This window comes from Peromyscus eremicus, chromosome 1 (genome assembly GCF_949786415.1).
Source record: "Peromyscus eremicus chromosome 1, PerEre_H2_v1, whole genome shotgun sequence".
Taxonomy (NCBI): Eukaryota; Metazoa; Chordata; class Mammalia; order Rodentia; family Cricetidae; genus Peromyscus; species Peromyscus eremicus.
This window is the reverse complement of record NC_081416.1, coordinates 12,295,924-12,322,382: the sequence shown is the minus strand read 5'-3', so window position 1 is coordinate 12,322,382 and position 26,459 is coordinate 12,295,924. Positions and strand designations below refer to the sequence as shown.

Sequence of the window (26,459 nt, the reverse complement as noted above, 5' to 3'; positions counted from 1 at the left end):
TAAAGAAAGACAGAACATGAAGGAAAAAGGGAGTAAAATAGAGTCTTTTATCCTTAGTTGATTTAACACATAACACTTTATCAAAGTAGAAACAGCAACAATGTGTCTTATTATAAGCAATTAAAAATCATCAAGTAAAATTAATAATAGCTACACAATAAGAATAGAAGAAAATTTGTTAAGAGTATTTGTTATTTTAAATTGTATAAACTATTGCTGAAATGACAAGTTGATTTATGTTAATTATAAATATATTTAAAATCCAAAACAACTGTCAAAGAAGTTAAAAATAAGATGTAGAAATGATATTTTGAGAAAATGAAATTTATGAAAACTCTCAATTAAGATTATAAAAGGCAAATGAAATGTGAGTCAAGAACAATAAAATAAATAAGATCAACAAACAGAAAGGAATATAACTAATAACCCACTGTCAATAAACACTTTATAATACAGTATCTTAAATATACAAATGAAAAGACAGAATTTGTCTTTTAATTTAGAAAATAATATGAAGTCACTTAGTATGTAAAGAAATCCCAACTGTGTGTGGTCCATAAGAATCAAGTTTCAGATTAAAACTAATAGATTAAGATAAAGGGAAAAAAATCTTCTTCTACTATGATTCAAAAGAATGAGAGGTAGTTACTTTAATTTCAGAGAAAAAGACTACTCAGAGCAAGAAAAGTTACCAGGAATAAAGCAGAGCATCACAAAATGATAAAGGGGCCAATTACTCAAGAAGATATCAACCTCTTGTGAGAGTTCTAACAATATAGCAACAGAAAGCATGACACAGAGCCAGAATTATGAAAACAGATCAGTTAATTATGATATTTTCAGAATAGTAATTTTCTATCAGAAATGAATAAATTCAATAGCAAAATTAATAAAGTCACAGGGAGAACATGAAAGTTCCATCAAATTTCCAACTGGATATTCTCAACATCTATAAATTACATCTAACCAAAGTTAATTACTCAGGTTTAGTAAACATTCAAAAGGTGACCAAATTCTGTGCCATAAAGCTCACTACACCAAATTTAAAATAATAGAAATCATATACCATCTGCTCTTATGCCAGAGTAAAATCAAACAACATTTTAATAGCAGATAATTAGAACACCTTCCAAACATTTGGAAATTTAAAATAATCCACTAAATAGTACAGAGAGTAGTAAAGAAGTCTCAACAGGAAAATAAAACTATATTTTGAGCTAAATAAAAATAAAAACCAGGGCTGGAGAGATGGCTCAGTGGTTAAGAGCACCAACTGCTCTTCCAAAGGACCCAGGTTCGATTCCCAGCACCCACATGGCAGCTCACAGCTGTATGTAACTTCAGTTCCAGGGGATCTGATGCCCTCATACAGACATACCTGCAGGCAAAACACCAATGTGCATAAAATAAAAATAAAATTTTTAAAAAATGAAAATAAAATAAAATAAAAACCATAAACCAAAAAAAATCTGTAGTAGTAAGTTAAAGCAGTGCTTGAATTTGAGGGATTTACATCACAAAATGTGTTGGGAAAGAAGACCTAACATTTTATTCGAAGATATAACCTCAAGAAAACAGAAAAGCAAAAATACTTTCAACTAAGATGCAAGTATTACAAGTTTGATACTTCAAAGTAATATACAATAGTCAATTTTGTCCACGTATCATCAATGAACAAGTCAAATTTGAAGTTAAAAGCTCATGATTGTCACTATTAATTGTATTAGCACCCCAAATTATAAATGTTTTTGTATCAAGCTAAAATAAAAAGCACATGGTCTATATGAAGAAATTCATAAAACTCTAAGGAAAGATGTGGAAGAGCAAAATAAATTGAGATTTACATTCATTCTTTGGATGATTTAATCTTATCATAATGCCTATTATTTGTAGGTTTATTTGTAGGATGAACACAGTCTCAACGAAATTCTCAACAAGTTGTTTCATAGTTAGACAATAGAACTAGAATAGCCAAATAAATATTCAAAGGGAATGACAAGCAGGGAGACCAGACACAACTTGACTCCAAGTCCTGCTACAAAGCTACAGTAATTGTGAGAATTAGCAAAAGTCCAGCCTAGTAAGTCAATGGAGGAATAGATTATCCAGCAACAGATAAACATATTTGATGAACTGTTCCTAAAATTACAAAAAAAAAAAAAATAGCGAAATAATCTGTTCAACAAATGGTGCTAGACCAACTGCATGCATATAAAGAAAAATGATGACACACAGATCTGTAACTTTCAAAATCTAAATTCAAGCTGAAGATGTAGCTCAGTTAGCAGAGCACTTACCTACCATGTACAAAATCCTGGTTTGATTCCAGCACCACATAAACTAGGCATAGGGGCACATATGAGTAGTACCAGAACTCACAGTGGAACTAAGATGGCCAGAAGTTCAATATCATCCTCTAGTATTCAGTAAGTGAGAGGCCAGCCTGTGGTACATAGCATATTACTTCAAAACAAACAAAGGAAGAAAAGCGTAACTCAAAATTGGACCAGAAACACAAGCATAACATTTTTTAAAAATTCACAACTTCAGTAAGACAGTGGGGGAAAACTGGGATGTTCTTTGGTATGATAAATACTTTTAAAACACATGCCAAAGACAGGATCAATGGAAGAATTAATATGAAGCTGAAATTTAAGAAAATTAAAAACTTTTGCCTCAGACAATGTAAAAAGAATGAGAAGGGAGCCACAGATTCGAAAAAAAGTGTTTGCAAAAGACACATCTGATGAAGGACTGTTTTCCAAACCATGAAAAGAACTCTTAAAACTTGGCAGTAATACAACATAAAACACAATTGACAATTTGGGCAAATTCTTCCCTTGGAACATAAAATAATGCAATAACTTTATTTTTAGAGGGAAAAATATTAAAAAATGACCTTGATACCATTCTGATACATGTGTATCTTCTTTGGGGGATAAATGAGAATACGAAAAGATAGTCACCACTCTTACATCACTAGCATTTTGTGAAGAAAATAATGAGATATAACAAAAAGTTATTATATTGGCTACAGTTCAAAATAATTACACCACCAAATGCTTCCACAACTGTGGAATAACTAGAAATGTCATTTATTGCTGGTGAGTATGCAAAATGGTACAATCACTTTGGCAGGTACTTTGACAGTTCCTAAAAAATCGAGCATGCTCTTACTATGCAATTCCAAAACTTGTTCATTTATATTTACATAATGAATTAAAAACTTTGGTCTACAAAATGTTCTTGTACATAGCTATTCACAACAGTTTAAGTGATTGCTGGAGCTCGGAAATAATTGAGTGTTTCTTCAATAAGTCCTCCAGCACATAACAAACTTTGGTTCTTTCCAACAACAGAATTCCATTCAATGCAAAAAAAAAAATAAAGTAATAAGGTATCAAGTCATAAAACATCACTCACAACACTCCAATTCATATTCCTAAGTAAAAGAGTTAATCATTTTCAGTAGCGACTCACTGTATAAGTCCAACTAACTACAAGAATCCTGAAAAAGTAAACTATACAGATGTAAGAACATTAATGTCCTCGGGGGCCAGTGGGGAGAAAGTTGGAGAACAGAGGGATTTTAAGAGAGTGAACCTGTTGTATAGGCTATTACAGAAGAACACATGTATCATTTTATTTTTGTCAAATTCTATTAGGTATACAATGTCAACTGTAAGTCCTAAGGTGGATGATAAAGATGTGTCAATTTAACTTCATCTGTTATAGCAAATACATGGATGTGGGATGCTGATGGTGGAGGAAGTCGTGCGTTTGAAGAAAAGTGGATACATAAAAACTGTATTTTCACTGGAATTTTGCTGTGATGCTAACAGTTCTTTAAAAATAAAGTTTATTAGTTGTTAAGAGTAGTGTAGTATGAAACTTTATCTCAATAAACCTTTCAACTAGCTTTGTATGTGAGTCTCTGTTTTGTAATAGACAGACAGAAACATTAATTCTTCCCATCAAGGGTTTGGGAGAGGAACAAAAGCATTTTGTTAATGCATGAAGTTGGGTGGAGGTATACCTACCAAAAGTTTTTACAGCTTGCTATAAACAGAGAATCTAGTTAATTATATGCAAATAAGCCTCACTAACAAACACCTAAATAACTCAGGCTTGTCTTCATTAAGCTCCAAGATATAGCACATTTCTCAGGGAATTAGACAAGGAGTATTAATCAAAGATGCTTGTAATTCCTAATGAATGTATTGACTGCTGATCTCAGTGCCACCACCTTCAGCAGAAACCCAAATGACAGGAGGTAGAAAGCTGAATAAGCAAGTGCTGATATTCAAAATTTGAAATGAATTTGATCATTCCTTTTTGCGATATCCTGTCCAAAGCTTTTCTTTATTGAAACTTTCTTTGCAGTATACAAACCCATAAGCAAAGTTATCTTTCATTTCGGCTATGCTCTTAGAATCATGAGCAATTTCTATTTTGTTACAATCTGTAGAGCATTTGGGGCTGTAAGAGCTCCAAGTTGCTCTGTGAACTAAGGGTACAGTGAAAGGCCAGACAATCAATACAAAAGTAAAGGACTGAAAAGCAAAACTGAATTTTTTCATTACCAGCAGTTGGCCTGAAAGCTGGTTTTCTTTCTTTACTCCTACACCCTCAGACTTCAATGGCGTCTTTTTATTTCCTTTTGGCTAAAGTGGCTGCAGAGTTGCTAATTGGGCTTAATGTCAGCTAAGTGCTTTTGACAAGTCAGTGACTCCTGAAACATAGTTGCCTTTCTGTTTAGGAGTTGCTTGGCTATTTTCTATAATAAAACACCCTGTTCTCTGTTGCCCTATGACTAAATCGAAAGTTTTAAAGTGCAATTTGCCCCTTGTTATTTTCTATTTTAAGACTTTATGGTTGGGTGTATAACTCATTCCTGCACTACATTGATTTATTTCAATTAAGATTCCCCATGTCCAAGCATCACAATTAGCTGCTGTCACTATCGATTCCCATCCCCAGGACTTGAACCTGGCTTCAAAGTTGATCACTGACAGTTTAGCATCAGTTCACAGAGGAAAAAATGGAAACTGAGGGCAACAAGAATCTTCTAGCACAGAGCTTACGCATAATAGTCACTTCTGTAAATCATATTTATGTAACAGTTTTTATTCTATGAACTTCAGAATCGTTTACATTTTTCTAGTTAGCTCTTACAATCATAAAAATAAATACGCCTGGCGGTGGTAGCACAAGCCTTTAATCCCAGCACTTGAGATGCAGAGGCAGGAGGATCTCTGTGAGTTCGAGGCCAGCCTGGTCTACAAAGCGAGTTCCAGGAAAGGTGCAAAGCTACACAGAGAAACCCTGTTTCAAAAAACAAACAAACAAACAAAAAACCACAAACAAACCAACAAAAAAAGGTAGTATCACTCTTATATCTTCATTTTGCAGTTAGAAAAACTAAAAGAAAATTCTGTTGTCCAATTCTTTCAAGTCAAAGATTCAAGCCAAGAGAACCAGGGTTTGGCGTCTGTAGTACCTTCGACAGGAAAAATGTAGAGTCTCAGCAGCTGTTTAAGGACTGGCAACATTCCTCTAAAAGAGGCTCCCTGTTCTGATGAAATAAACTTTGCTCAGGGGTCTTTTCTGATTCTGTTTCTATGTTTCTGTACTAATTTCGAGCTTAAAAATTGGACTGGCCGATTACTGTCATTTATCTAGTGAGCGGAAAAAAATCAAACCAGAACTCAGAGTTGCTTTGATCTTTACTTAGAATTCTTATCACTATGGGCACTCTCACCTGGGAAGTAGTGGTTCAGCTACCATAAAATTCAACTATTGCTGCATCAAAATGTTAATTTTTGTTTGCTTCTACTTACTATTTTAGAATGACAATCATGTCTTTGTAATTAAAGGCCTTGTAAAAGGCTAGAGACTCTCTGGTGGCTGATTCTGAGACGGTAACCTCTCCAGTAAAAGTCTCCCCATGAGTTTTCCATTGTCTCTTCTGACTGACTGACTGACTGACTGACTGACTGACTGACTGACTGCCTAGTGCATTTGAGTATCCAAGTCACTTCCAAACCCATGTGCCTGGATGCTAACCCAGAGGTGGGAGATTTCTCTGGATTTGGAACTCCAAGGTGGATCGCTAGAACATAGGATTTCAGCGAAGGCATCTTACAGAGCCTCTGGGTCTCCTGACCCACTCTATCTGTGTTCACGCAGAGCTGGTCCTATAGACCACAGGCTTCTCCAGCTCCCTTCCTATCAACAAATTTCTATAGGCATGTTGCCCCTCCTCGGGAGACATCAAATCTTTGATTCACAAACACATAACCTACTTGAGAATTAGTGCTGTAAAAGCAACTGTCTGCTCTGGGGCAGGGAGACGGCTCAGTGAAACATTGCTTGTCTGCACTACAGTGCTTGTCTGGCAAGGCCATGAGTTCAGTTCCCAACACTGCCAAGAAAGAAAAGAAAAAAATAGTTTCCAGGTATTCTGAGTGCTCTCTGAGACATGTTTCAGCCTGTGTTGAGTTGCTCACACCTAAAACTTTTTGGAACCTGTAACGGTGCACATTAAGTAGTGATGTGCTGCTGTTGTTTATTGACAGGTGAAGCTCTGGGCTGTATGTACATATGTCTGCTAACCTAGGAATGTGCACATAACAAAGCAAGAGGTGTGGGCATTCATTTTTGTCTTGAGAAGAGTTCTCTAAGGTGCTGCATGCTATCAATTGTTTCCAAGTCACTGTAGTGTTTTAGAAGATGCCCTTGGCATGTCAAGACCATGGTTGTGACAGTCAACCAGAACTATCAGGAGGCCTCTGGATACTTTTGGCCGAAATATGTTTCTCCTTTGAGACAGCTGAGGAGTGAGATCATAGGTTTTGCTAAAGCAGCAGTTCTCAATCTGAGGGTTGCAACCCCTTTGGGGGTCAAACAAACTTTTCACAGGGGTCACATATCAGATATTCTGCATATCAGATATTTATATTATGATTCATAAAAGTAGCAAAATTACAGTTATGAAGTATCAACGAAAATAATTTTATGATTGGGGCCACCACAACATGAGAATCTATATTAAAGGGTCAGAGTATTAGGAAGGTTGAGAATCACTGTTCTAAGGAGACTATAATTTCTGGCAATAGGATGAGGGATACATAGTTCAGTATACACTTTCTTTTCAATTTAAGAGTTTACAGCTTGGGTAAAGCAATAGTCCTCACTGCCAATCTTCTTACAAAACATAATTCATAGGGTGTACAAATGCTAGTACCCTTATTTCTAAGCCTGTTCACACAATTAAAACCTTTAGCACATCTGTCTAGAGGCACAGATTTGTTTTTTGATGCCATATAGTATCTTTACATTTTTTCAGCTAGCACACTCACTGGTTGACCAGTCTATCACCAGTTTGTTGCATGGAGTTTACTATAATTATCAGCACATGTAAGGAAGTTGTAGATGTGTCTGCACCATAGCGATGTCATGACTAGAGGATACCGGTCAATGTAGACAGCTGTTATAATGTATCTTCTCTTTACATAGGAGTCCTTACTCTAATTTATCTGTATTTTCCTTACAACTATCCACCCACATAGTTTCCAAAATCTACCTCCTCTACCTACACAGTTTTCTCTGACTTCTCTCTTAAGCTCTTACAATAGCACTCTAAGGTGCTTTTTGAATGCACTATCTCTTCTATCATACTGTTGCCATGGTGAGCTTCATGATACATGCTCTGCTCCTGTTATTCTTCTGTTCAAAATGCTAGCAGTGATTCTTCATTACTTAGTAATGAAATTATTCTGCCTGGCATCCAAGGCCATCTACAACCAAATACACTTCCCTCTGTTCTTTCTCCTACTCTCTATATGAGGCAAATGTCTCTTGAACCTCCAGTTACTCTTCTTTCTCAGCTCCATGTTTTGCTTTGATTTTTGCTCTTACAACATTATGTTTACTCTTTTGAGACTTTTCAACTGCCATTTCTCTTTTTAAAAGATTCATGTATTTTCATTTTATGTGTATGGGTATTTTGCTGGTTTCTATGTCTGCACCATGAGCATGCATGTCTATGATGGCCACTAGTGGCTAGCTCCACACTCTGATCTTCAGGTAAGACTTATTTGTTAAAGTATCAACAAAATATCACCACATTTCCCTTTTTTGTCTAAAATAAAAAAGGTTATAACTAATATAAGAGAAACTATATACAATAATACATAGCTATATATAACCTATACAGGCAATAAATATATCAACAATGTCTAGTCCATCTGCATGAGACAAATTCAGAGAAAATACTCCATTTTCTATCCTATTTTTGTGAGTCCAAAGTCTTGTACCTAATTTACTTTTTATTCTAACTTACATTACCAAAACTATGTTTAATGTCTCTCAATCTTATACATTTGCACCTCTTTAGTGAATTTCTTTTCTGAATCTTGTAACAAAGAAAACTATAAATATAACTACAAAGTCTTCAACTCCATCACAGACCTGAGAAGGAAATAGTATTACCTGAGTAAGCAAGAAGTACAAGCAAGTGACTTCCAAAAAAGTGTGGGAAATGACAGAAACAGCTGGCTTCCTGGACAGTCACCCAAGGTTCCTCTGTAATGTTGGAGCACCCATCTTCATCCCACAGGCCTAGCATACCTGACAGACTTCTTTGTGAAGCAGGTATTGTGAAGGGCTGTCCTACCTTGTCTCGGCAAAGTTTGGCAGTCCTTTCTTTTGTGTCTTGCTTGTTCATTTGGACAGCATACTGTCAGCAGTCAAGGCAAGGGCATTTTCTTACCCAGTGCCTAACTTTTGCCACAACAAAAGTAAACTCCATAAGGAGTTTCTTTGATGCCCATCATCTTCTCTGAAGTTGATTGGTGCTGCCAGGAGCATACATATCTCATTGTCATAAAAAAAAGAACTTATGTTACTAAAACATCTTAAGTGCCATATTCTGTAGATCTCTGAAGTATTTGAAGATGACCTGCCTATCTAAAATATATCTTTGTTTATCCTTGATAACATACCTAATATGACTGCAAGTTTAATTGTAATAGGTGACTAATTACTAAGCTGCATTTCCTTATTATCCTAAGTAGTTGGTAATAATAACTTTCAAGTACTAGAAATTCACATAACCTTGTTAAATGAGTTGTATAGGTACAATACTTCGAACAATATTAGAAATGTATGTGAAGTATATTCTAACAAAAATAATCTCAACTTTATATCATATACAAAGAACTATATCAATGTAAAATATTTAAAACTAGTAGTTGCTTTTAAAAGTAGATTCAATAATCTAGCCTTTTATCCTATCTTATCTATATCCCCTTTTTTTCTTTTCAAACAAGAACCCTGAATCAAAACTCCTTTTTTAAGCTTTTTTCCTGACTATTACCAATAACGATTTGTAACCAATCACCTTAAATGAAGATAAATATCCAATAACCCATTGAAAGACCAAAAACTACCTATCCTACATCTTAGGAATGTGGGCATCGTGTTCTTAAGCTTACTTTCTGCTGTCTGGGGGCAATGGCATCTTTAGGGGATCTTGAAAAGAAAAATTTGGATTAATTGTCAAGTCCTGGGAGAGATAGCTGTATCATTTGTTGTCCAGTCTTTGCAATGTAGGAAAGTGCAGGCCTTGTCTCAAGTCCTGTCTAGAATAGTCTCTGAGGTTGGATCATTTCAGCTAGCCACCTCAAGATTGTCCTGAGCAGTTTGTAGTGTAAAGTCAATCTTTAGATGGTGTTTGTCAGCTTAGTGGTGTTATCATAGTCCATGTGAAATCATCATTGTGGGGGCCCCATCATCCTTTTGGAGACTTAAAAGATCACTGTTAGGCATGATCTTGGTTCATAGCAGAAAACTTAAACATTTTAAATGTCATATGCATCAGATCTTAAGGAGGTTAAAGAGGTACATCCAGAGTACAAAAAGTTAATTTCTAGTTACCTGATAGAGACTCAAACCTGAAATCATGTACAGGAAGCTAGATGAAGGCCTTTTTTAGAATTAGTTAGTACCTATATAACCATTAATATAATGACAAAAAGTTTAATATATATATATATATATATATATATATATATATATATATATAAAGTTTTGGGATAATATTTGTTCTTTAAGAAAAGCTCTAGAGAGTTAAAATAAAAGCAAAAGATTATGAAATTAGTGGCAAGATAACAGTGTTTTTTTCTGTTCCATATCAAGTGGCTCTTAATTTTTGTTTTTTTTCTGTTCCATATCAAGTGGCTCTTCTGACATGATACAGAAATTTTGCATTTTACTTTAACAAGCATGCTTGGTTTTAGAGAAGGAGAGAGCCACACTCCAACTCTAAATCCATCTTTAATTTTTAAATGGACTGGAACTACAAAAAAAAAAAAAAAAAAAAAAAACATTTGCTTTGGGTGTCTGTAATTGAGGACCAGGCTCCAATACTCCTGTAACCAAGTCTCCCCAGTCTTGATGATAATCTTATTACAAGTTGATCATGAGTTTAATATCTGCTTCACAAAAGGTGAATGCATGCCACATGAGACTATCACTTCCTTTAATTGCCTCAAATCTAACATTTGCACAGGAGCCCATTCAGCTCTTCCACAGCCTTGAGGATTTTATCTATCACTTGGCAGTTGCTATAAACTTACAGGATAAATTAAAGTTGACTATTTGAAAACCTTAGGATGTTCCTCTGTAGCCTTATAATGCCATGCTGAGATTGATTCTCCTTTAAATTCCCCTGTCTGGGTCTGAATGTGATCTGTTTTAATAAGTTTTTCTAAAACTTTTATCTTGGCACTCATATTAACCAATTTTTTAATGACAAAACAAAAATGATCAAACAGATAATATTTATAATTGACATTATATAACTCCCATTGTAAAAAAAAGGATCAAATTCAGCAGCAGTTGCATCAAAGGTATTAGTTTCTTCAGCTTCATCATTATTGCTAATATAATCTTCATGTACAATAGGGAGATCAAGTCGAGTTTGTTTTAAACAGATCTGAACCTTGTTTTTATTTCCTAGGTATTCAATTCCGTCAATAAAATCTTCAAAATGCAGTTTGGGGAATAGCCTATGTGCCCAGTGCTCCATGTGTCTGATTATTGTTTTCAAGTCTTCAGCTAAATGACCTTTCCCCTTGAATTTTGTCTTATCAAACACATGCCTTAAGGCTGAAAGCCCTCTCTCTGAAGTTAATCTAGTGGAATCTAGCTTGGGTAGATTATTTTTATGTGTTCTCTTTGGTGGTACAGGAACAGGTGCTCCACTCCCTAATTCGTCATCAGGTTCAGCTTCTGCAGGATCTCTCTCAGGAGAGGCTGGAGGTGGGAAGGGAGAAAAAGTGTCATCTTCTACGTGCTCATAATCTGATATTTCAAACAAGCCATTCCCTTCTTGCTCTAACATCTTTTCCTCACACAAAATGGCTGCCATTGCTGAGAACACAAACAGCCCCTCTCACAAGACTCAGAAACTCTGAGAGAAGAGCTGGGAAACTTGGTTAGGATTCATGCTACAGATATTTAGTTGAAAAACATTTTGATACTAAGGTAATTTAGCAAAATAATAGTAGTAGGTTTGTCCCTAGAACCTATGAGCTTCCAAACAATGGGTGTTTATCCAAATCTACAGTACCAGCCATGACTTCCCACCTATAGAGCAGCCTTAAATCTAATCAGAGAATGGTTGGATACCTCTGTAACAATTATGCCACTACCTCATCTGTGCACATATCTTACCAGTTGAATCATTATTGTGGCTCAGAGCAGCCACAACTGAGAAATATTGTTAAATATCTTTCTCCAATATCAGTCTACATAAGACCTTTTAGTACTATGAAAACTAGTTAGTAGGAAAGAAGCTTCTGGAACTGTGCCAGCTTGATTTATTTTAAGTCCTATGACCAAAGTGAGTTTTCAGGAATAGGATCTTACCATCAGTTGTCTTTGCTAACAAAGACCAATGCCAGGCTGAATTATTTTATGGGTCTCTGGAATCTTCTCAAGCAACTCAAGGAAAGGTATCTTGTGTCTGGCACTAGGCTTGATGTTTGGCAACCTATGGCCTTTGGGAAAAGCGTTATTGCCCATGTAGGATAAGGCCATTTTAAACATCTAATATATATGTATTTGTATGTATATGTGTGTTATGTGTTGCTGTATGTGTGTCTTAGTTACCCCTTCCCCCTTCCCTCTCCCCTTCCTACCATTCCCTTTCTTACTTGTCTCTCCCACATTATTTCTCTTCCTTCTTCATGCCTCAGTGTTCTAGTATCTCTCCTACTTAAAATTCACCCTCAATGGAATCTTTCTAGTTCCCTGGCTTCAACAGGCATTCCAAGTGAACAACCATTTTGTATAGTATAAGCACTATTCATCTACAACTTTTGTCTTTTTTTTTCCAACTCTAATACCTAGGGCAAATTTGTCATAAACATTGCTAATGTAGAAGCAAATGATAGCTAGTGAATATTAAACTGGAGAGCAGTAAATTCAATGTAGAGAATGAAGGAAAGCTGGACTAGTCCTTAGAGCAACCCCTGAGACAAAAAAGGAGGATAAACTTTCATTTGAACATAACATGTACTTTCAATTAAATCAATCTAGACTTGTTCATAACCATTGTGTCAGAATATCAAAAGGAAGATTGCAAAGAGAAATTCTGAGGGAAAACTGTGTCATTAAAATTGTATCCTGTTTGTAATTAAGGTAGCACTTCCCAAAACGAAAATATTGGTACTGCTTCCATACTTAATCAAAATTCTACACAAAACTCTGAAAAATAGTCATTAATCATTTCAGTAATTTACACAGTATAAATTGCTATCTTGACACATATAAGAACAGTTTTGTTCTTCTTTCTCACAAATACAAACAGAATGATTTTTTGTCTTTCCTTATTCATGCTGACTTGTTAGGAAGTGTTAAAAATACAATTATTCATTGTTAAGTCTGTGTTATAAATAATGGCCTATAAATCACTAGAAAAGATGTTACAATGTAGAATTCACAAAATATAGTTTTAAAGGCTAGAGAGAGGATTCAATGGTTAAAAGCACTTACTGCTCTTGCACAGGATCTGTCATGTGGTGGCTTAAAAACATCTATAACACTAGGTCCAGGGAATCTGATGCCCTCTCTTGCCTCTGAGGAAATAGTGCACATGTGATACACAAACTTACACACTGACACAACCTTCATACTCATGAAATGAAAATAAATATTTTTTAAAAACATGGTTTTAAGGCATAAATTCATTATTTTGTGTGCTTTTCCACTGAACATAAAGTGTACTTGACAGCTCTATGAATCCACTTTACACTTGTCTTTACAGTATTTGGTTACCAATAAGAAGACTTTAAAATATACAGTGGCACTTAAGACTGAATTTTTCAAAGACATTTGTGGATGTATAGATCTCTTTTGCAATTTGTTTTCTTTATTTTCTTATCCTCTTTTCTCATTAAAAATATCCTAAAATGTAGGCCAAAATTTATTAGTCAGTGTAGGTCTGAGAGAGTGTGGAGGTAGGTAAATATTGATTCTTCAAATGCATGGGTGATATCATATCTTAGTACTCCCTTTGACAAATCATCGACCATCATACATGAAATCAGTAGATAAGGGGTTATAGGCTCAAAGTTGTAAAATTGTTAAATTTTAATAATCAGTTTCAAAATATATTTACTATATTTCAAGCAAAGCTCAGATGTTCAAAAGAAATTCTGATGCTTTTAAATTTGAGTTAGATCATTGTTATAAAATTCATCAGCTTTTGGGATATTTATTAAAGTGATAAAAACTTTGAGATCATGGATATAAAACTGTCTTGATGTCTAGTATTTGGTAGGTTCAAATTAGGCCTGTATTTAAGTCTTGGTCATCAGGCTTCATTGTTCAAAACTGAGAAATTTACATTTCCAAGCTAACTTTGAATTTTCATAGATGAAGAAAATAATATAGTCTGAGAATTTCACATATTTTAAATGACATCACTTCTGCAAACGTTTAGCTGGTGCCTAAGAAAAAACCCTATCACTAGATGCTAACAACTGTCTGTTACTATTCTGTCACTGATTATACTCTGGAAAGCAGACAACAGCATTCATATTGCTGTTTAAGGAAAACCCCCAGAGAGAGGAAGGGCTTTCTTTATTCCAATCTAATTGGTCAGTTTATTCAACTTCGTGTCCATATCATCTTAGAGTTATACTCCTGTTTCATGAAAATCAAAGGCTTAATGAATAATCTACAAAATAGTATATATTTCTTTTTGACTGCTTATTGTTTTAAGGTGACTGTGGACATAGATTTGATACTGGATTGAAAGAACAATTGTTTTAAGGAAGGTCAAATGGTCACTCCTGAAAATACATATATAGGTAAGACTTGACAGGTTATATTTAGGAACATACAAACACACACACACACACATACACACACACACACACACATATATATATTCAATAACAATTATTGAAAAGTGGAGGCCATAATATTTTAAGGAGAGCAAAGAGGGGTATATGGGAGTGTTTGGGGAAAGGAGTAGAAATGAGAAATGTTATAACTATATTATAATCTTATAACAAAAATTTAAAAAAAGAAAGGGAAGCTATTTAATCAAGAAATCCCTTCGTTTCCAATGATGCTTTTTGAGTTTTCAGAGAAAGTATATAAAACATTAAAACTGAGATTTCTTAACTGATGCTATAATGTCATGCTGCCTGTTCGCACAAACACAGTGTGAACAGTCTAGCTGCTATTAGAGACTGGGCAGATAATCCTGCAGATGGAGAGATTTTCCTATGAAGAAAGATCTCTCTTCTGAATCACACGGACCTCATCTTGGATGATAAAGTCATAGGACCTGGATGACTTGATTCTTGTCTCCATTCTGCTTCAAAGAACATCAGCTGGGTCCTGATGTTGAAAAGTTGCTCCACTGTGTCAGAAAATAACATGTGGCTACTCATAGAGATGGCTGATATGCTGATAGGAGCAGAGACCAGGAGGATGTCACAGACATTTGCAAACATTTAGGGGAAAAACAATAACAAAGAAACAAAAAACTAATGATGTTGAGAACAGTATGTTAAGAAGGCAGGATTTTGTCTCAAGCTTGAATTTTTCCTTGAGTTTAGACTTTGATTTTATCTTCACAATATAAGGTTAGATATAGTCACTAGAAACTTACTAAAAGGATTGTTTTTACATGTTTTTAATTTATCTTTGAAATTTTCAAATACAGATATTGTGTACTTTTTATCATATATACCCCTCTATCTCCCCGCATCCCTCCTGACACTGCCTTGGGATGTCTGAACAGTGCTTGTGTTCTCCTGTGTGCTTTCTCTCAATTTTCTCAATATTATGTACTCCCCCTCCTTCTCCTTCTTCCCTTCCTCCTCTTCATCTTCCTCCTCCTCCTCTCCAGCATCTGTTATGTGGTATTTTAGTTGTTTTTGGCTTTTTTTCATGTTCCACTAGAGATCAATAAAATTCTTTCAAAATGCCACTGGCTGTGTTTTTCTAGAGAACCATCCAGTAGATTGTCATATGGACATGTAGGAGCAGGGAAGTGCATTGCCAGTTGAGAAAAGTTAAAGACCTGAGGGCAGGCAACCATCCCACAGTGCATTGTATGTTAACCCTGGATCCTAAAGCTGAGTATGTTCTTTAACATGCTTCTACCTATGCAAACTCAGATGACTATGCATTTCTATGTCTGTGAAGAAAGCTGCATTGTAAGCTTCATATGATGAGAACTCTGCTTGGGCAAGGAACTTTCTGATCATTTCCTCTGGCAGAGATGTGACTTATCTAAGCACCCTGTGCTCCAAGGTGACCAGAAGGTGCTCACACCAGTGTTTCTTACTGCTCTGTCTTCCCCTGCTGCCTTGGAATTAATGAATGTATGGATTTCCACCTTCTTGAAATCAAAGACTTAAAATAAGCATGTATTTTCTTTTTTCTTTTAAGCCACAGGAATCACAGCACTGAAAAAGTCTAAGTCTGCCTAAGATTACATGTATAATTTTGTCTTCCTAGGAAAGTTTGCAATAAGAAGCAATATCCTTTTTAACTCTGTCACAGCCAGCCTTTCTTTGGGGATCTGGTAAAAGGCTCTTGCTAATTGAAATCTCAGCAATAGGGACTAGGAGTCAGTCAACAGAGGCAACCTGACTTTGGGGAGGCATTTACCACAGACAACACTACTGGAAGTAAAACTTACACACTGATCCTAGAACAGGCTGAGCAAGGAGAAGCTCTGTACACCAAGAGCTAGCTCCCTGTAGTGAAACTCCCCTGCTGCAACTGTAGGATTAACAGACCAGATACTATTGCTTCTCATCTGTTCACTGAACCTTGAGCTTGTTTCCACGTAAGGGAGACTGTTTCCAGGTCAGAGAAATCCAGCTTTATCTTCTCAGCTACATGGTGTCTTTAAATAAGCATACTTGTTGAATGTACAAAGGAGAGAGAATAAGGACAGAGTAGATGGAAGTAGACTCATGTAAAAACAGCTCCCAGACTTAGGGCACAGCACCTGCCTTTGGCAAGGTAAGTTTTTGAAAATAGTGGATTGGCAGCTGCCCACTGAGTTCAGTTTCTTATATGGATACTTAAGGTATGTTATTTGCTAATGTGTCTGAAAACTGTGTAAGTAAACTCAAGATTAAAGGTTCTCAAAATGTATTTTAAAATATATAAATTAAATCATTTACTGTTTGTTTGGGGGTCATGTGTCTTTAACATGAATATGTTTAAAGTATGTGTCTCTAAATGGACACCTCCATTGGAATCCACAGACCTGAAATCAGCTCCCTTTAATGGTAACCTCTGGATGGAGTCCATAGCACCCATTGTTTACCCCACCCAGCCTCAAAGAGACCCTGAGACCCGTGTGAATTTGGAGTGAACTGTTTTATCGGATCCCTTGATTTATTCATTTCTTTATCTTGGGGTATTGAATGTTCTTTTGTTCTGTCTGTATGCACATCTCTACTGATGAAGTTGCTGCTCTTTTTCTAGTTCCCAGATTATCCCAGTGCCTGCGCATTGCCCAGGTACCAATCTTCCGTAGCTTGTCTCAACAACATCTTCACAGTTATAAATCTAGAAAGAGTTCCTAAAACTAAAGAGTAATTATGTGCCTGTAGGAAAGACATCATAACTAGTCAGAAGCATATAAATATTAAACAAGATTTATAATTGTATTTACCCACTTCATAAATAGTGAGATAGAATAAGAGAAATAAAATGATAGCTAGAAACTCATCTTAGAACTATGTATCCTGCAATAAAAGGAATTTAAAACAATGTCAATTTCTGTTCAATAAATTTCATATTCTGTATAAAGTAATATTAATAATATTCTATGGGTGAAATTTTTCTGAAATGCCTCTTGTAGATTGTCTACCTAAATTAAACTTTCATTCAACTTTGGAAGCAGTCAACTATGGGCTTTGTGCTTTGAGATTATTTAGAACCATAAATTCAATCGGTATTCATACTATGTACTGAGTTTTTTAAAATTTAACTTACCTTTAAAAAAGCAGGGTAATCAATTTTACTATGGTTTGGACTCCCTGTGCAATCAACCTTTACAACTTAAGCTGAATGTTTAGTTTTGATCTTAAACTATATTCTTTATTTCTCTCTTGTAATCCTTCTATGAGTTCTGACTCAAAACAATATATATATACATATATATATATATATATATATATATATATATATATATATATATATATGTTTCAGAGACGTGGTAATTAATCTAAGATCACCACTGAAACTATAAATGTCAAGAACAACAAATGACCCACAGGGAATGTTGAAAGCATCATTCAGGCATAGGTTGATAACATCTGTTTGTGGTTCTGATTGTGATTTTGGTCAGTGAGGTTAAAAAGCAACTGCTCCCCCCATGAAACTCTTGTAAAATATTAAGATGCAGTTTCTCATTCCTTTCCTATACTACATTTGATGACTTTTTTATATGGCAAAGACAGTTCTTTGTTATGGGATCAGACTCACTTTTAGTTAACTGAAACATGAGTCAGTCTTTTCAATACATTATTCAAAATTCCTTCCTATGTAAAATGAAAGACAATTTTTAATTTAAAAAATATTTATTTCCTTTTACATACCAACCCCTATTCCCACTCGTTCCCCTTCTCCTGCTACCCCCACCTCCTCCCATCCCCCCATCCCCTCCTCACAGGGATAAGGCCTCCCTTGGTTAGTCAACACAGGCTGGAAAACCATGTTGGTGCCAGACCTAGCCCATCACCCCTGCATCAGGGCTGAGTAAGGCATCACACCAAGGGGAATGGGTTCTAAAAAGTCAGTTCATGTACCTGGGATAAGTCCTGGTCCCATTACCCGGGGACCCACAAACACATCAAGCCATGTAAATTTCACCCACATTCAGAGGGCCTGATGCAGGCCCATGCAGGCTCCCCAGATGTCAGTCCAGAGTCCAAGAACTCAGGAAATGCAAATCAAAATGACTCTGAGATACCATCCTATGCCTGTCAGAATGACTAAGATCAAAAACACTGATGACAGTTTAGGTGGGAGAGGATGTGGAGAAAGGGGAACACTCCTCCACTGCTAGTGGGAATGCAATCTTACACAGCCACTATGGAAATCAGTATGGTGGTATCTCACAAAATTTGGAATCAACATACCTCAAGACCCAGCAATACAACTCCTGGGCATATATCCAAAAGATGTTCAACCACACTACAAGGAAATTTGCTTAACTATGTTCATAGCACCATTATTCATAATAGCCAGATGAAAATGTGGTACATTTACACAGTGGAGTATTATGCAGCAGTTAAAAAAAATGTAATCATGAAATTTGTAGGCAAATGGATGGAACTAGAAATAATCATAATGAGTGAGGTAATCCAGACCCAGAAAGACAATTTTAAATGTATTAAAGCTGTTATTCTTTTTTGTCTCAACAACTTGGTCTCCCAAGATTATATTTGCATTAAAACTTAAGAGAAATAACCAGTGATTCTGTGTTTAGTGTTGAGTTCCCATGAGATTTCCCCTTCTGTGTTAGCATGTCTATTGGTGACATCCTTGTTCAGGTCTTGCTTAGGCAGACATGCTTGTTAGACTTTATGGGTGTAGCTTCCCTGACATTTCTAGGAGACACAATCTCACAGCTGACTTCCTGTTTCTCTGGGTCTTACAGTCTTTCCATCTTCTGTTCTATGATGATCCCCAAGCCTTAAGTACCAGAGTAGTGTTGTAGATGTATCACCTGGGGCTAGGCATTACATGTTCACTTGTTCTCTGCCTTTTGATGAGAGTTAGTTTTCTATAATGGTCTCCATCTGTTGTAAGTTGTGAACTTATATGCAAAAAAGTAGCATTATACAAAATAAGCAAGTTGTGTTTATGCATTTAGGAATGTTACTTAACTAAAACATGAGTCAATCTTTAATGAAACATTCAAAATTCCTTTCTATGTAAAATGACGGATAACTTTTAAATGTATTATATCTGTTATTAACTTTGGGCTCAAGAACATTGTCTCTCAAAATTATAAGGGCATTAAAAATTAAGAATGATAACCAATTGGTCTTTGTCTAGTGTTTTGTGTGTGTATATAGCAACAGCTAACGAGATAGAGAGAGAGAGCAAGGAGCAGGTTGCATGAGTTCAGTTGGAGAGAAGAAATGGAAGAGGAAAATGATGTAATAATCTTTTAATCTCAAAAAATTAAAAATTAAGAGTGAAGGAGAAAGAAGCAGGGAAATGGAGGATGGGGAGGAGAGACAGAAGGAGGAAAGAGAGGGAAGAAAACAGTGAGCTATAAAATAAAACACAAAATGTAAGGGTGGGCTGGAGGAACAGAGGGAGAGTAAAGATAGATAAAAATGAACTGGAGATTTGCTTACTATTAGTATCCTTATCTGCATGTGTAATGATGTAGGTTCAATTCCCAGCACTACAAAGAAAAAAAAGTTAAAGAATTAAGACACAATAGAGAATATATAATCCCATACATTTGTCAAAGATGCTAAAAACCAAGCCTTAGAGAATAGAATTGATAGTGTTCTTATCCAAGAATAATTACTTTATTGAGAATTCAGTGAAGTCAACGACTTAGTTCATAACAAGAACTCTGAAGTTATATGAATGTTGTTAAGCATAGCAGTACTTGGAAAATAATCTGTACCCCCAAATCAGGAGAATGGTAAAGAAAATATAATTCTTTGTGTTCCATTTGGATAAAAGCAGCCTTTCTCCACTCTAGACTCCACTGAATGATCCTGTACATAGGGAATAATTTATTAAATAATAGTAGAAAATTAACTGAAAAGGAAGCTATGGTGATATTTTATTTGTACTGAAATGTGATTTTATTTGTATGTTAATAAATAAAGTTGCCTGGGGGTCAGAGCTAATAGCAAACCATAGCAGATCTGGGCGTTCGTGGCTCATGCCTTTAATCCCAGCACTTGGTAGGCAGAGCTAGGTAGATCTCTGTGTGGTCAAGGATACAGCCAGCATTGGAGACACATGCCTTTAATCTCAATATCAACCATAGAAAATTTGGAGGTCTGTACAAACAGGTAGTGACGAGGCGGTCATGTGGTTGGGTTTACAACCAATGAGAAGGCAGAAGAGAAAGTCTATATAAAGACAAACACACAGGAAGTAGGTCTCTCTTGGCTGAAGAGGCTAGCTGCAGCAGACAGGTAAGGCTCTTAGCTCTGATCTCTTGGCTTTCTTTGCATTGGTTCTGTATTTCTTATTTAATAAGACAGTTGGTTACTTCTACAGGGAGTGTGTTGCCAGGCGGTGGTGGCAGACGCCTTTAGTCCCAGCACTCAGAAGGCAGAGCCAGGCAAATCTCTGTGAGTTTGAGGCCAGCCTAGGCTGCAGAGTGAGTTTCAGGAAAGGCACCAAAGCTACACAGAGAAACCCTGCCCCCCCCCCGAAAAAAAAGGAAGAATGTTAGACAATAATAAAGAGAAAACAATTTCAATTATGGCCAACTAAATTTTATTTCAAGTCCCTCTTCTGCAAAAATGTTAAATTAAAAACCTTGTTATTGCTAAGTTGTAAGTCATCTTTTGTGCCCATCCATAAAACCTCCTTCTATTAGTCAGCCTTGTTACCCTGTACCAAATGATTTACTATAGCTAGAGGAAATAACAATTTTACTATAGGAAATGAGAAATAGTACCCAGACATTTCCAAGAATATCTGAATATTCACTTAAAATGTTTAATTATGTTTAAATTCACCCCCAATAACAACATATTGTAGTTTCTCTAAGCTTTGGGAGCAGTGTCCAAGATATTCAAAGGAAACAGCAACAATGTAAGAAGGAAGTTTGTGTAAGTAGTGTTGGAATTTATTTGAGATTGTGGGGATGAAAGAAGTTACAAGGGAACTAAAAGAATGTTAAAACAACATAGTAATGTAATGGACCATGGCATCTAAACTGAATAAATGGGAGAATACATGGATAAGCCAGGAGATGGTGGGAGGATGACAAGGTAAATAGATTGGAAATTCAAAAGGAATAAACCTGCTGTTACAGACGGGATTGAGAAAATCAATATAAAATGTAAGAGATGATGATGGGCAGGAAGATTTAAAATTGTCATCCTAGAATAATGTCAGTTATTGCTGGTAATATTGACTGAGCAATGAATATATGCATTGGTGATTGAGGTCCACTAGTAAAATTATGAGATCCAGAATTTGCAATAGATAATCCTCACAACTATTAATGCCACTAAGGAAGACTGAGTTATGATTTAAAAGAAATGGTGGGACCAGTGGTAATTTTTGAATCTTAGTAGACAGGCAGCAGCAAGAGAAAACCCAGCAGACAATGAAGTGTGATATTAAGTCCTTTAAGAGACCAGAAAGGAAGGAAGATTAGAAATGAGGAGGGTCATAATATGCTTTTCTTAGTAAAAATTGTATGGGATAGGTGTTAAAGAAAAACAAAAGAAACAAACAATGATGGTATCATTGAACCTCTGCAGTGGAGAAGTAGCCCATTCATGTCAAGAAGGGAGCAGTAAGTGATGACATAAAAGGCACAGAAAATACTTACAAAGACAGATATTAAAGTGGTATTGAAGAACTGGTAGGAATGAAACATATGGAATCAAATCAAATTAAAAAATGCAATATGCACAATCATATAGAAAATGCATTGTGATATAGAAATTGTAATTTTAGACTTAGCTAATGTTTACTTAGTCAACCAAATCTATAAATAATGGTGGTTGTTTTCCAGATTATATTCTGAAGAATGATAAACATGAATTATGTCACCTCCATGAAACTGCTTGAGGTAATGAATCACAGTGCCTACCTATGGTATAGTTTGGTGCTTGCCAAAAGGGAAAGCTAAGGAAACACCTTGCTTCCTACTGCATACTGTGTTATAGTCAAGGAGAGGGTATAAAGTTCTAAATCCTGTGTTTAAGCTCCTAACCAATTTGTTTATTTAATCAAGCCACAAAAATTGGACCTTGGATGTAAGACTGTGGACACTGTATATAATGGACAAACAGATTTTCTAAAAGATCTCTTGGCAACCTACACAGGCAGTTTTTTAGTTGGAAGATTGATTTTTTTTTTTAAGGATGGTCCCTTGCATTTGGAAACCTTAAAATGAACAACCTGGACAATAGTGAGATACTTCAGCAAAATATCTCTGATGTACTTAGCTTCGAGCAGTCTATAAAATTTGAAGAGGAATCTTTACATCTCCTCCTCCTCTCCTGCCTAACATATTCATTTTCAAATGTCAATGTTAATACTTTTCCACCTGAACTTGCTAAAATGGTGCAGAAGGATTATAAACTTATCAATAAAGTCAGAATGAAAAAAAAGTACTGCAAGATTTAATTTTCAGATCCCATGAATTTCTATTGATTTGGGAGGACACAGCCAGGAGTAGTGAGGAAGTAATCTGCACTTTGTATCAAGGATGCCTATTTCAAATGCCTTTGTTGCAAAGCTGTCACTCTGCAGAAAATAGGTAACTCTGCTGATGAGAAAACTCATGAGAATCTTCCTGGATATTACATTTTGCTAACATCAGTTTTAAATGAGAGAATAAAAAATGGCAATAACCTAGTAAAGCTGTGGTCTTACATACTTCAAAAAATCTTGCAAGGGGAGCTCTGAAGAGAGAAAATAAAAAGCTCACATTTAAAATGACCTTCCAAGAAAAACCATAGAAGAGCAAAAATTCTTGTAATCTTGTTTTAGAGTTTATGGTTTTAGACTTTAAAATGTCAATTACTAGAATTAGCAAAAGCAAAGGAACTGTTTGAGAGAATAGTTTTGCCTACAGTCATGTCGTTGAGTGTTTCTGTGTGAGTGTATGATTTTCCAAAACAAAGAAACAAAAAGGGTAAATGAAAATTAAAAGGGAAAAATGACATGAATAAATTGCTTCAAGCATGTCATTAAATTGGCTTCCTCAGTAACACTGTCAGCATATTTACTTTTAGGTCAAGGGCAAATGAATAGCCCTCCTTTCTTATCCACAAGGTGGACATACCTACAGATCACAGCAGTAGCACACCACTTTCCGGTAGATGTTTATTTTTGCATTTGTGAAGTCAATGAAAAAACATAGGACATATTGAAATCTAAAGTCATTTATGTGGGTTTTTATAGATCAACTTTGTCCAAGGTAAACTGGAGAAGACCCTTATCCGGAGGGACTATAACTCAAATTATTAAAATGAACTTCTAAGAAAACTCACATAAGAGGATATGTGTTTCAACACTATAATTATAGAGAAATCTTCACCTCCTAACATATTCAACCATAGTCACTTCATAGCATGTCACATTAAATACAATGCATTTCCCTGCTTCTCTCTTGTATTCTTGATCATCTATGCCTTAGTGAATTCTACTTGACCCATTTGGAAAATTTCTCTCTTCCTCATCTAAATATTAAAAAATCCAGTTCTACTAATACTAATTAAATGGGCACAGGAGATTGGGTAAGGAATAGATGAGAATGGTTTGTACCCTTCATAACCACAGCTAAATCAAAGAGACAGACATATATACCAAGTCTGCAATGTGGTATGACGAATACTTATCTAGGATTTGCACAATAGTGCAATCAAGATTAAATGAAACTTTAAGATTTAGGGATGGGTTTTGTTTAGTTTTTGTTGTTGTTGTTGTTGTTGTTATGATGATGGTGATAATTTTTAATCTTTTTAATTGTTGTTTGTTTGTTCAGTGTACTATGTACCAGCCAGTAAAATCAGATGGAGAGCAACGCAACCATTAGCAACAGCCTGTGTCAAGAAACAGAGACCTGGCATAACATGCACTGTTGAGGACTCTAAGTAGTTTAATGTGGCTGAGAACCTAAAAGTTATATTTTATTTCTAGTGAGTATGGACAGATATAGGGTACATATGCAATTCCAAATGTACTGTACTAAAATTCTTGGAATTAATCCAATAGAAAAGAGAATACTGAAGATTTTAAAAGGTGGGATATTGTATTGCTAAATTTGGGATTCAGAAATATCACTTAGTGACAGCAAAGATAATAACATCTTTATTATATTATTATTTTAGGTTTTATAAGCATTTGAAACATTCATTAAAATGTACATGGTATTTGATATATGTAAGAGTATTTTGTCAAAATTTTCTTTTCTATGTTAATTGCATAAAGCTATGTTATATAATTTATCTCAAACAAGACTCTTCCTAGGACCAAAAGGAATAGTAGAATTACATCAGCCCTATCCCAGGGATGCTAAGATTTGAACAATCTTACAGTTAACTTCTCTCAGATTTTCATTGGCACTGCTTGCTGAGTGCTCACATCTTTTCCGCCACTAAACTGTGGGGAGAATAGCACTGGGTGATTTTCTTTCTACTCTCTAAGGTTGTTCTAGCTCATGGGCAGATCTTGATAAGTGTTTCATGATCAGAGATAAGTGACATTCAAGATGACTAGTTATCCAAGCTAGGCAAGGTGATAGTGAGCTGAATACCTCTGGAAGAGAAATTTTCATGGTAGAGTATTTACATAGTTGCCCTTGGTTCTGCTGATCACTAAGTGGCTTTACTTTTCTTTGACCTGTTTTCTGTCTTTCAAATGATGTAGGAATTGCTGACTTTCCCTAAAAGAACAACTTGGACACTAGGTGAGAAAAAAAAAAAAAAAGCTATGAAAATAGTAGGTTGTACTATTTTCCCTGTCCACTGTGCTCTAGAATTTTCTTCTTTTTTTTTTATACTTCATAGCCATTGGGACAAATGAAGTGATGATGCCCGAATGTCTAAAAAGCCTCAGGGAATTTTCCTTTTCCCTCAGTTTATCTCTCATTTTCCTGTAAATTTTGTACTTGGCCAGATGTCTTAGCTTTTCTGACAATTTTGGAGAATGTTAATTTTAAAATCTCACGTGACTGAGTTTTCATCCCACAGACATCTATTCACCTCAAAGGACAAACTAATAGTCATTAGTGCTGTGTCTTACCAAACCTATGAGTAGTGGTTTGCTTCTCAGATAAAGCATTTGATCTACAAGGAACACTGAATATGCAGTTCCCTGCTGTGTCTACACACTATGCAAAGTGAAGGTCCCTTTTCATGCTAACCAGATAGTTGCTGTTTTGAAGAACCGTTTTGTACCCTTAGCTTTAGGCTGGTTAATTAGAAGAGAAGACCCTGGTAAAGCTTGAATGTGATGGGTTTGATGAGATTTGCTTTAAATTTGAAGCTATTTGTAAGGAAGGAAAATTAAATTATATGTTTAATTAAAGCAAAATACTAATATAAAGATTATAGATATGTTTAAAATATCCTTATTTAATACTTCAGAGTGAACTGAGATTATTATATCTAATAACTTTCTATATTATATTTAACAATATTTCATTTCCAATTGTTAAAAGGTTGCGCTCAGCACATTAAAAGATTCAATCTATTTGTGCCTCCATGAAATAGGCAGCAGCAGATGCCAGAGATTCAATAACTCTTGAAGATTATGAAGAGCAAGGGAGTATACTTTTTAAAAACATAATAGTTAATACTGGATCAGTTAATTGAAGACATCAGTTTAAAAATTTAGAGCTAGAACTTTTAGAAAGGGGTCACATGTAACAAGTTATTATTAGATACTGAGGAATAATTGAAGTTGGAGATAACCATAATATTAATGGTACTAGATGGCAATAATAACAGCTGTCATTCACTGAACATATCAAACCCAAAGCACAGTCTCAGACACTCAGGGCAAACCATCTTACACACCCAGAGCAGTCCTATAAAGCAATTCTACAACTAACTCCACCTGATAGATAGATAAACTGAGACACAGACATGGATACACAGGATACACAGTTATGCCTTAAGCTTATCTAAAATACAAAGAAAACACGTTTGATGGCATAAAGTGAATGCTTCTGT

General features: G+C 35.5%; 1 protein-coding gene across 1 annotated transcript; it reads right to left on the bottom strand.

Moving 5' to 3' along the window:
• Nucleotides 1–2,085: 2,085 nt before the first annotated feature.
• LOC131902769 (TIMELESS-interacting protein-like) lies at nucleotides 2,086–11,407 on the bottom strand. The gene is made up of 3 exons (XM_059253742.1): nucleotides 10,867–11,407; nucleotides 6,306–6,424; nucleotides 2,086–2,139 (listed from the first exon to the last, which is right to left on the bottom strand). Exons 1-3 carry the CDS (start codon nucleotides 11,405–11,407, stop codon nucleotides 2,086–2,088), a joined length of 714 nt encoding a protein of 237 aa, XP_059109725.1.
• Nucleotides 11,408–26,459: the final 15,052 nt, after the last annotated feature.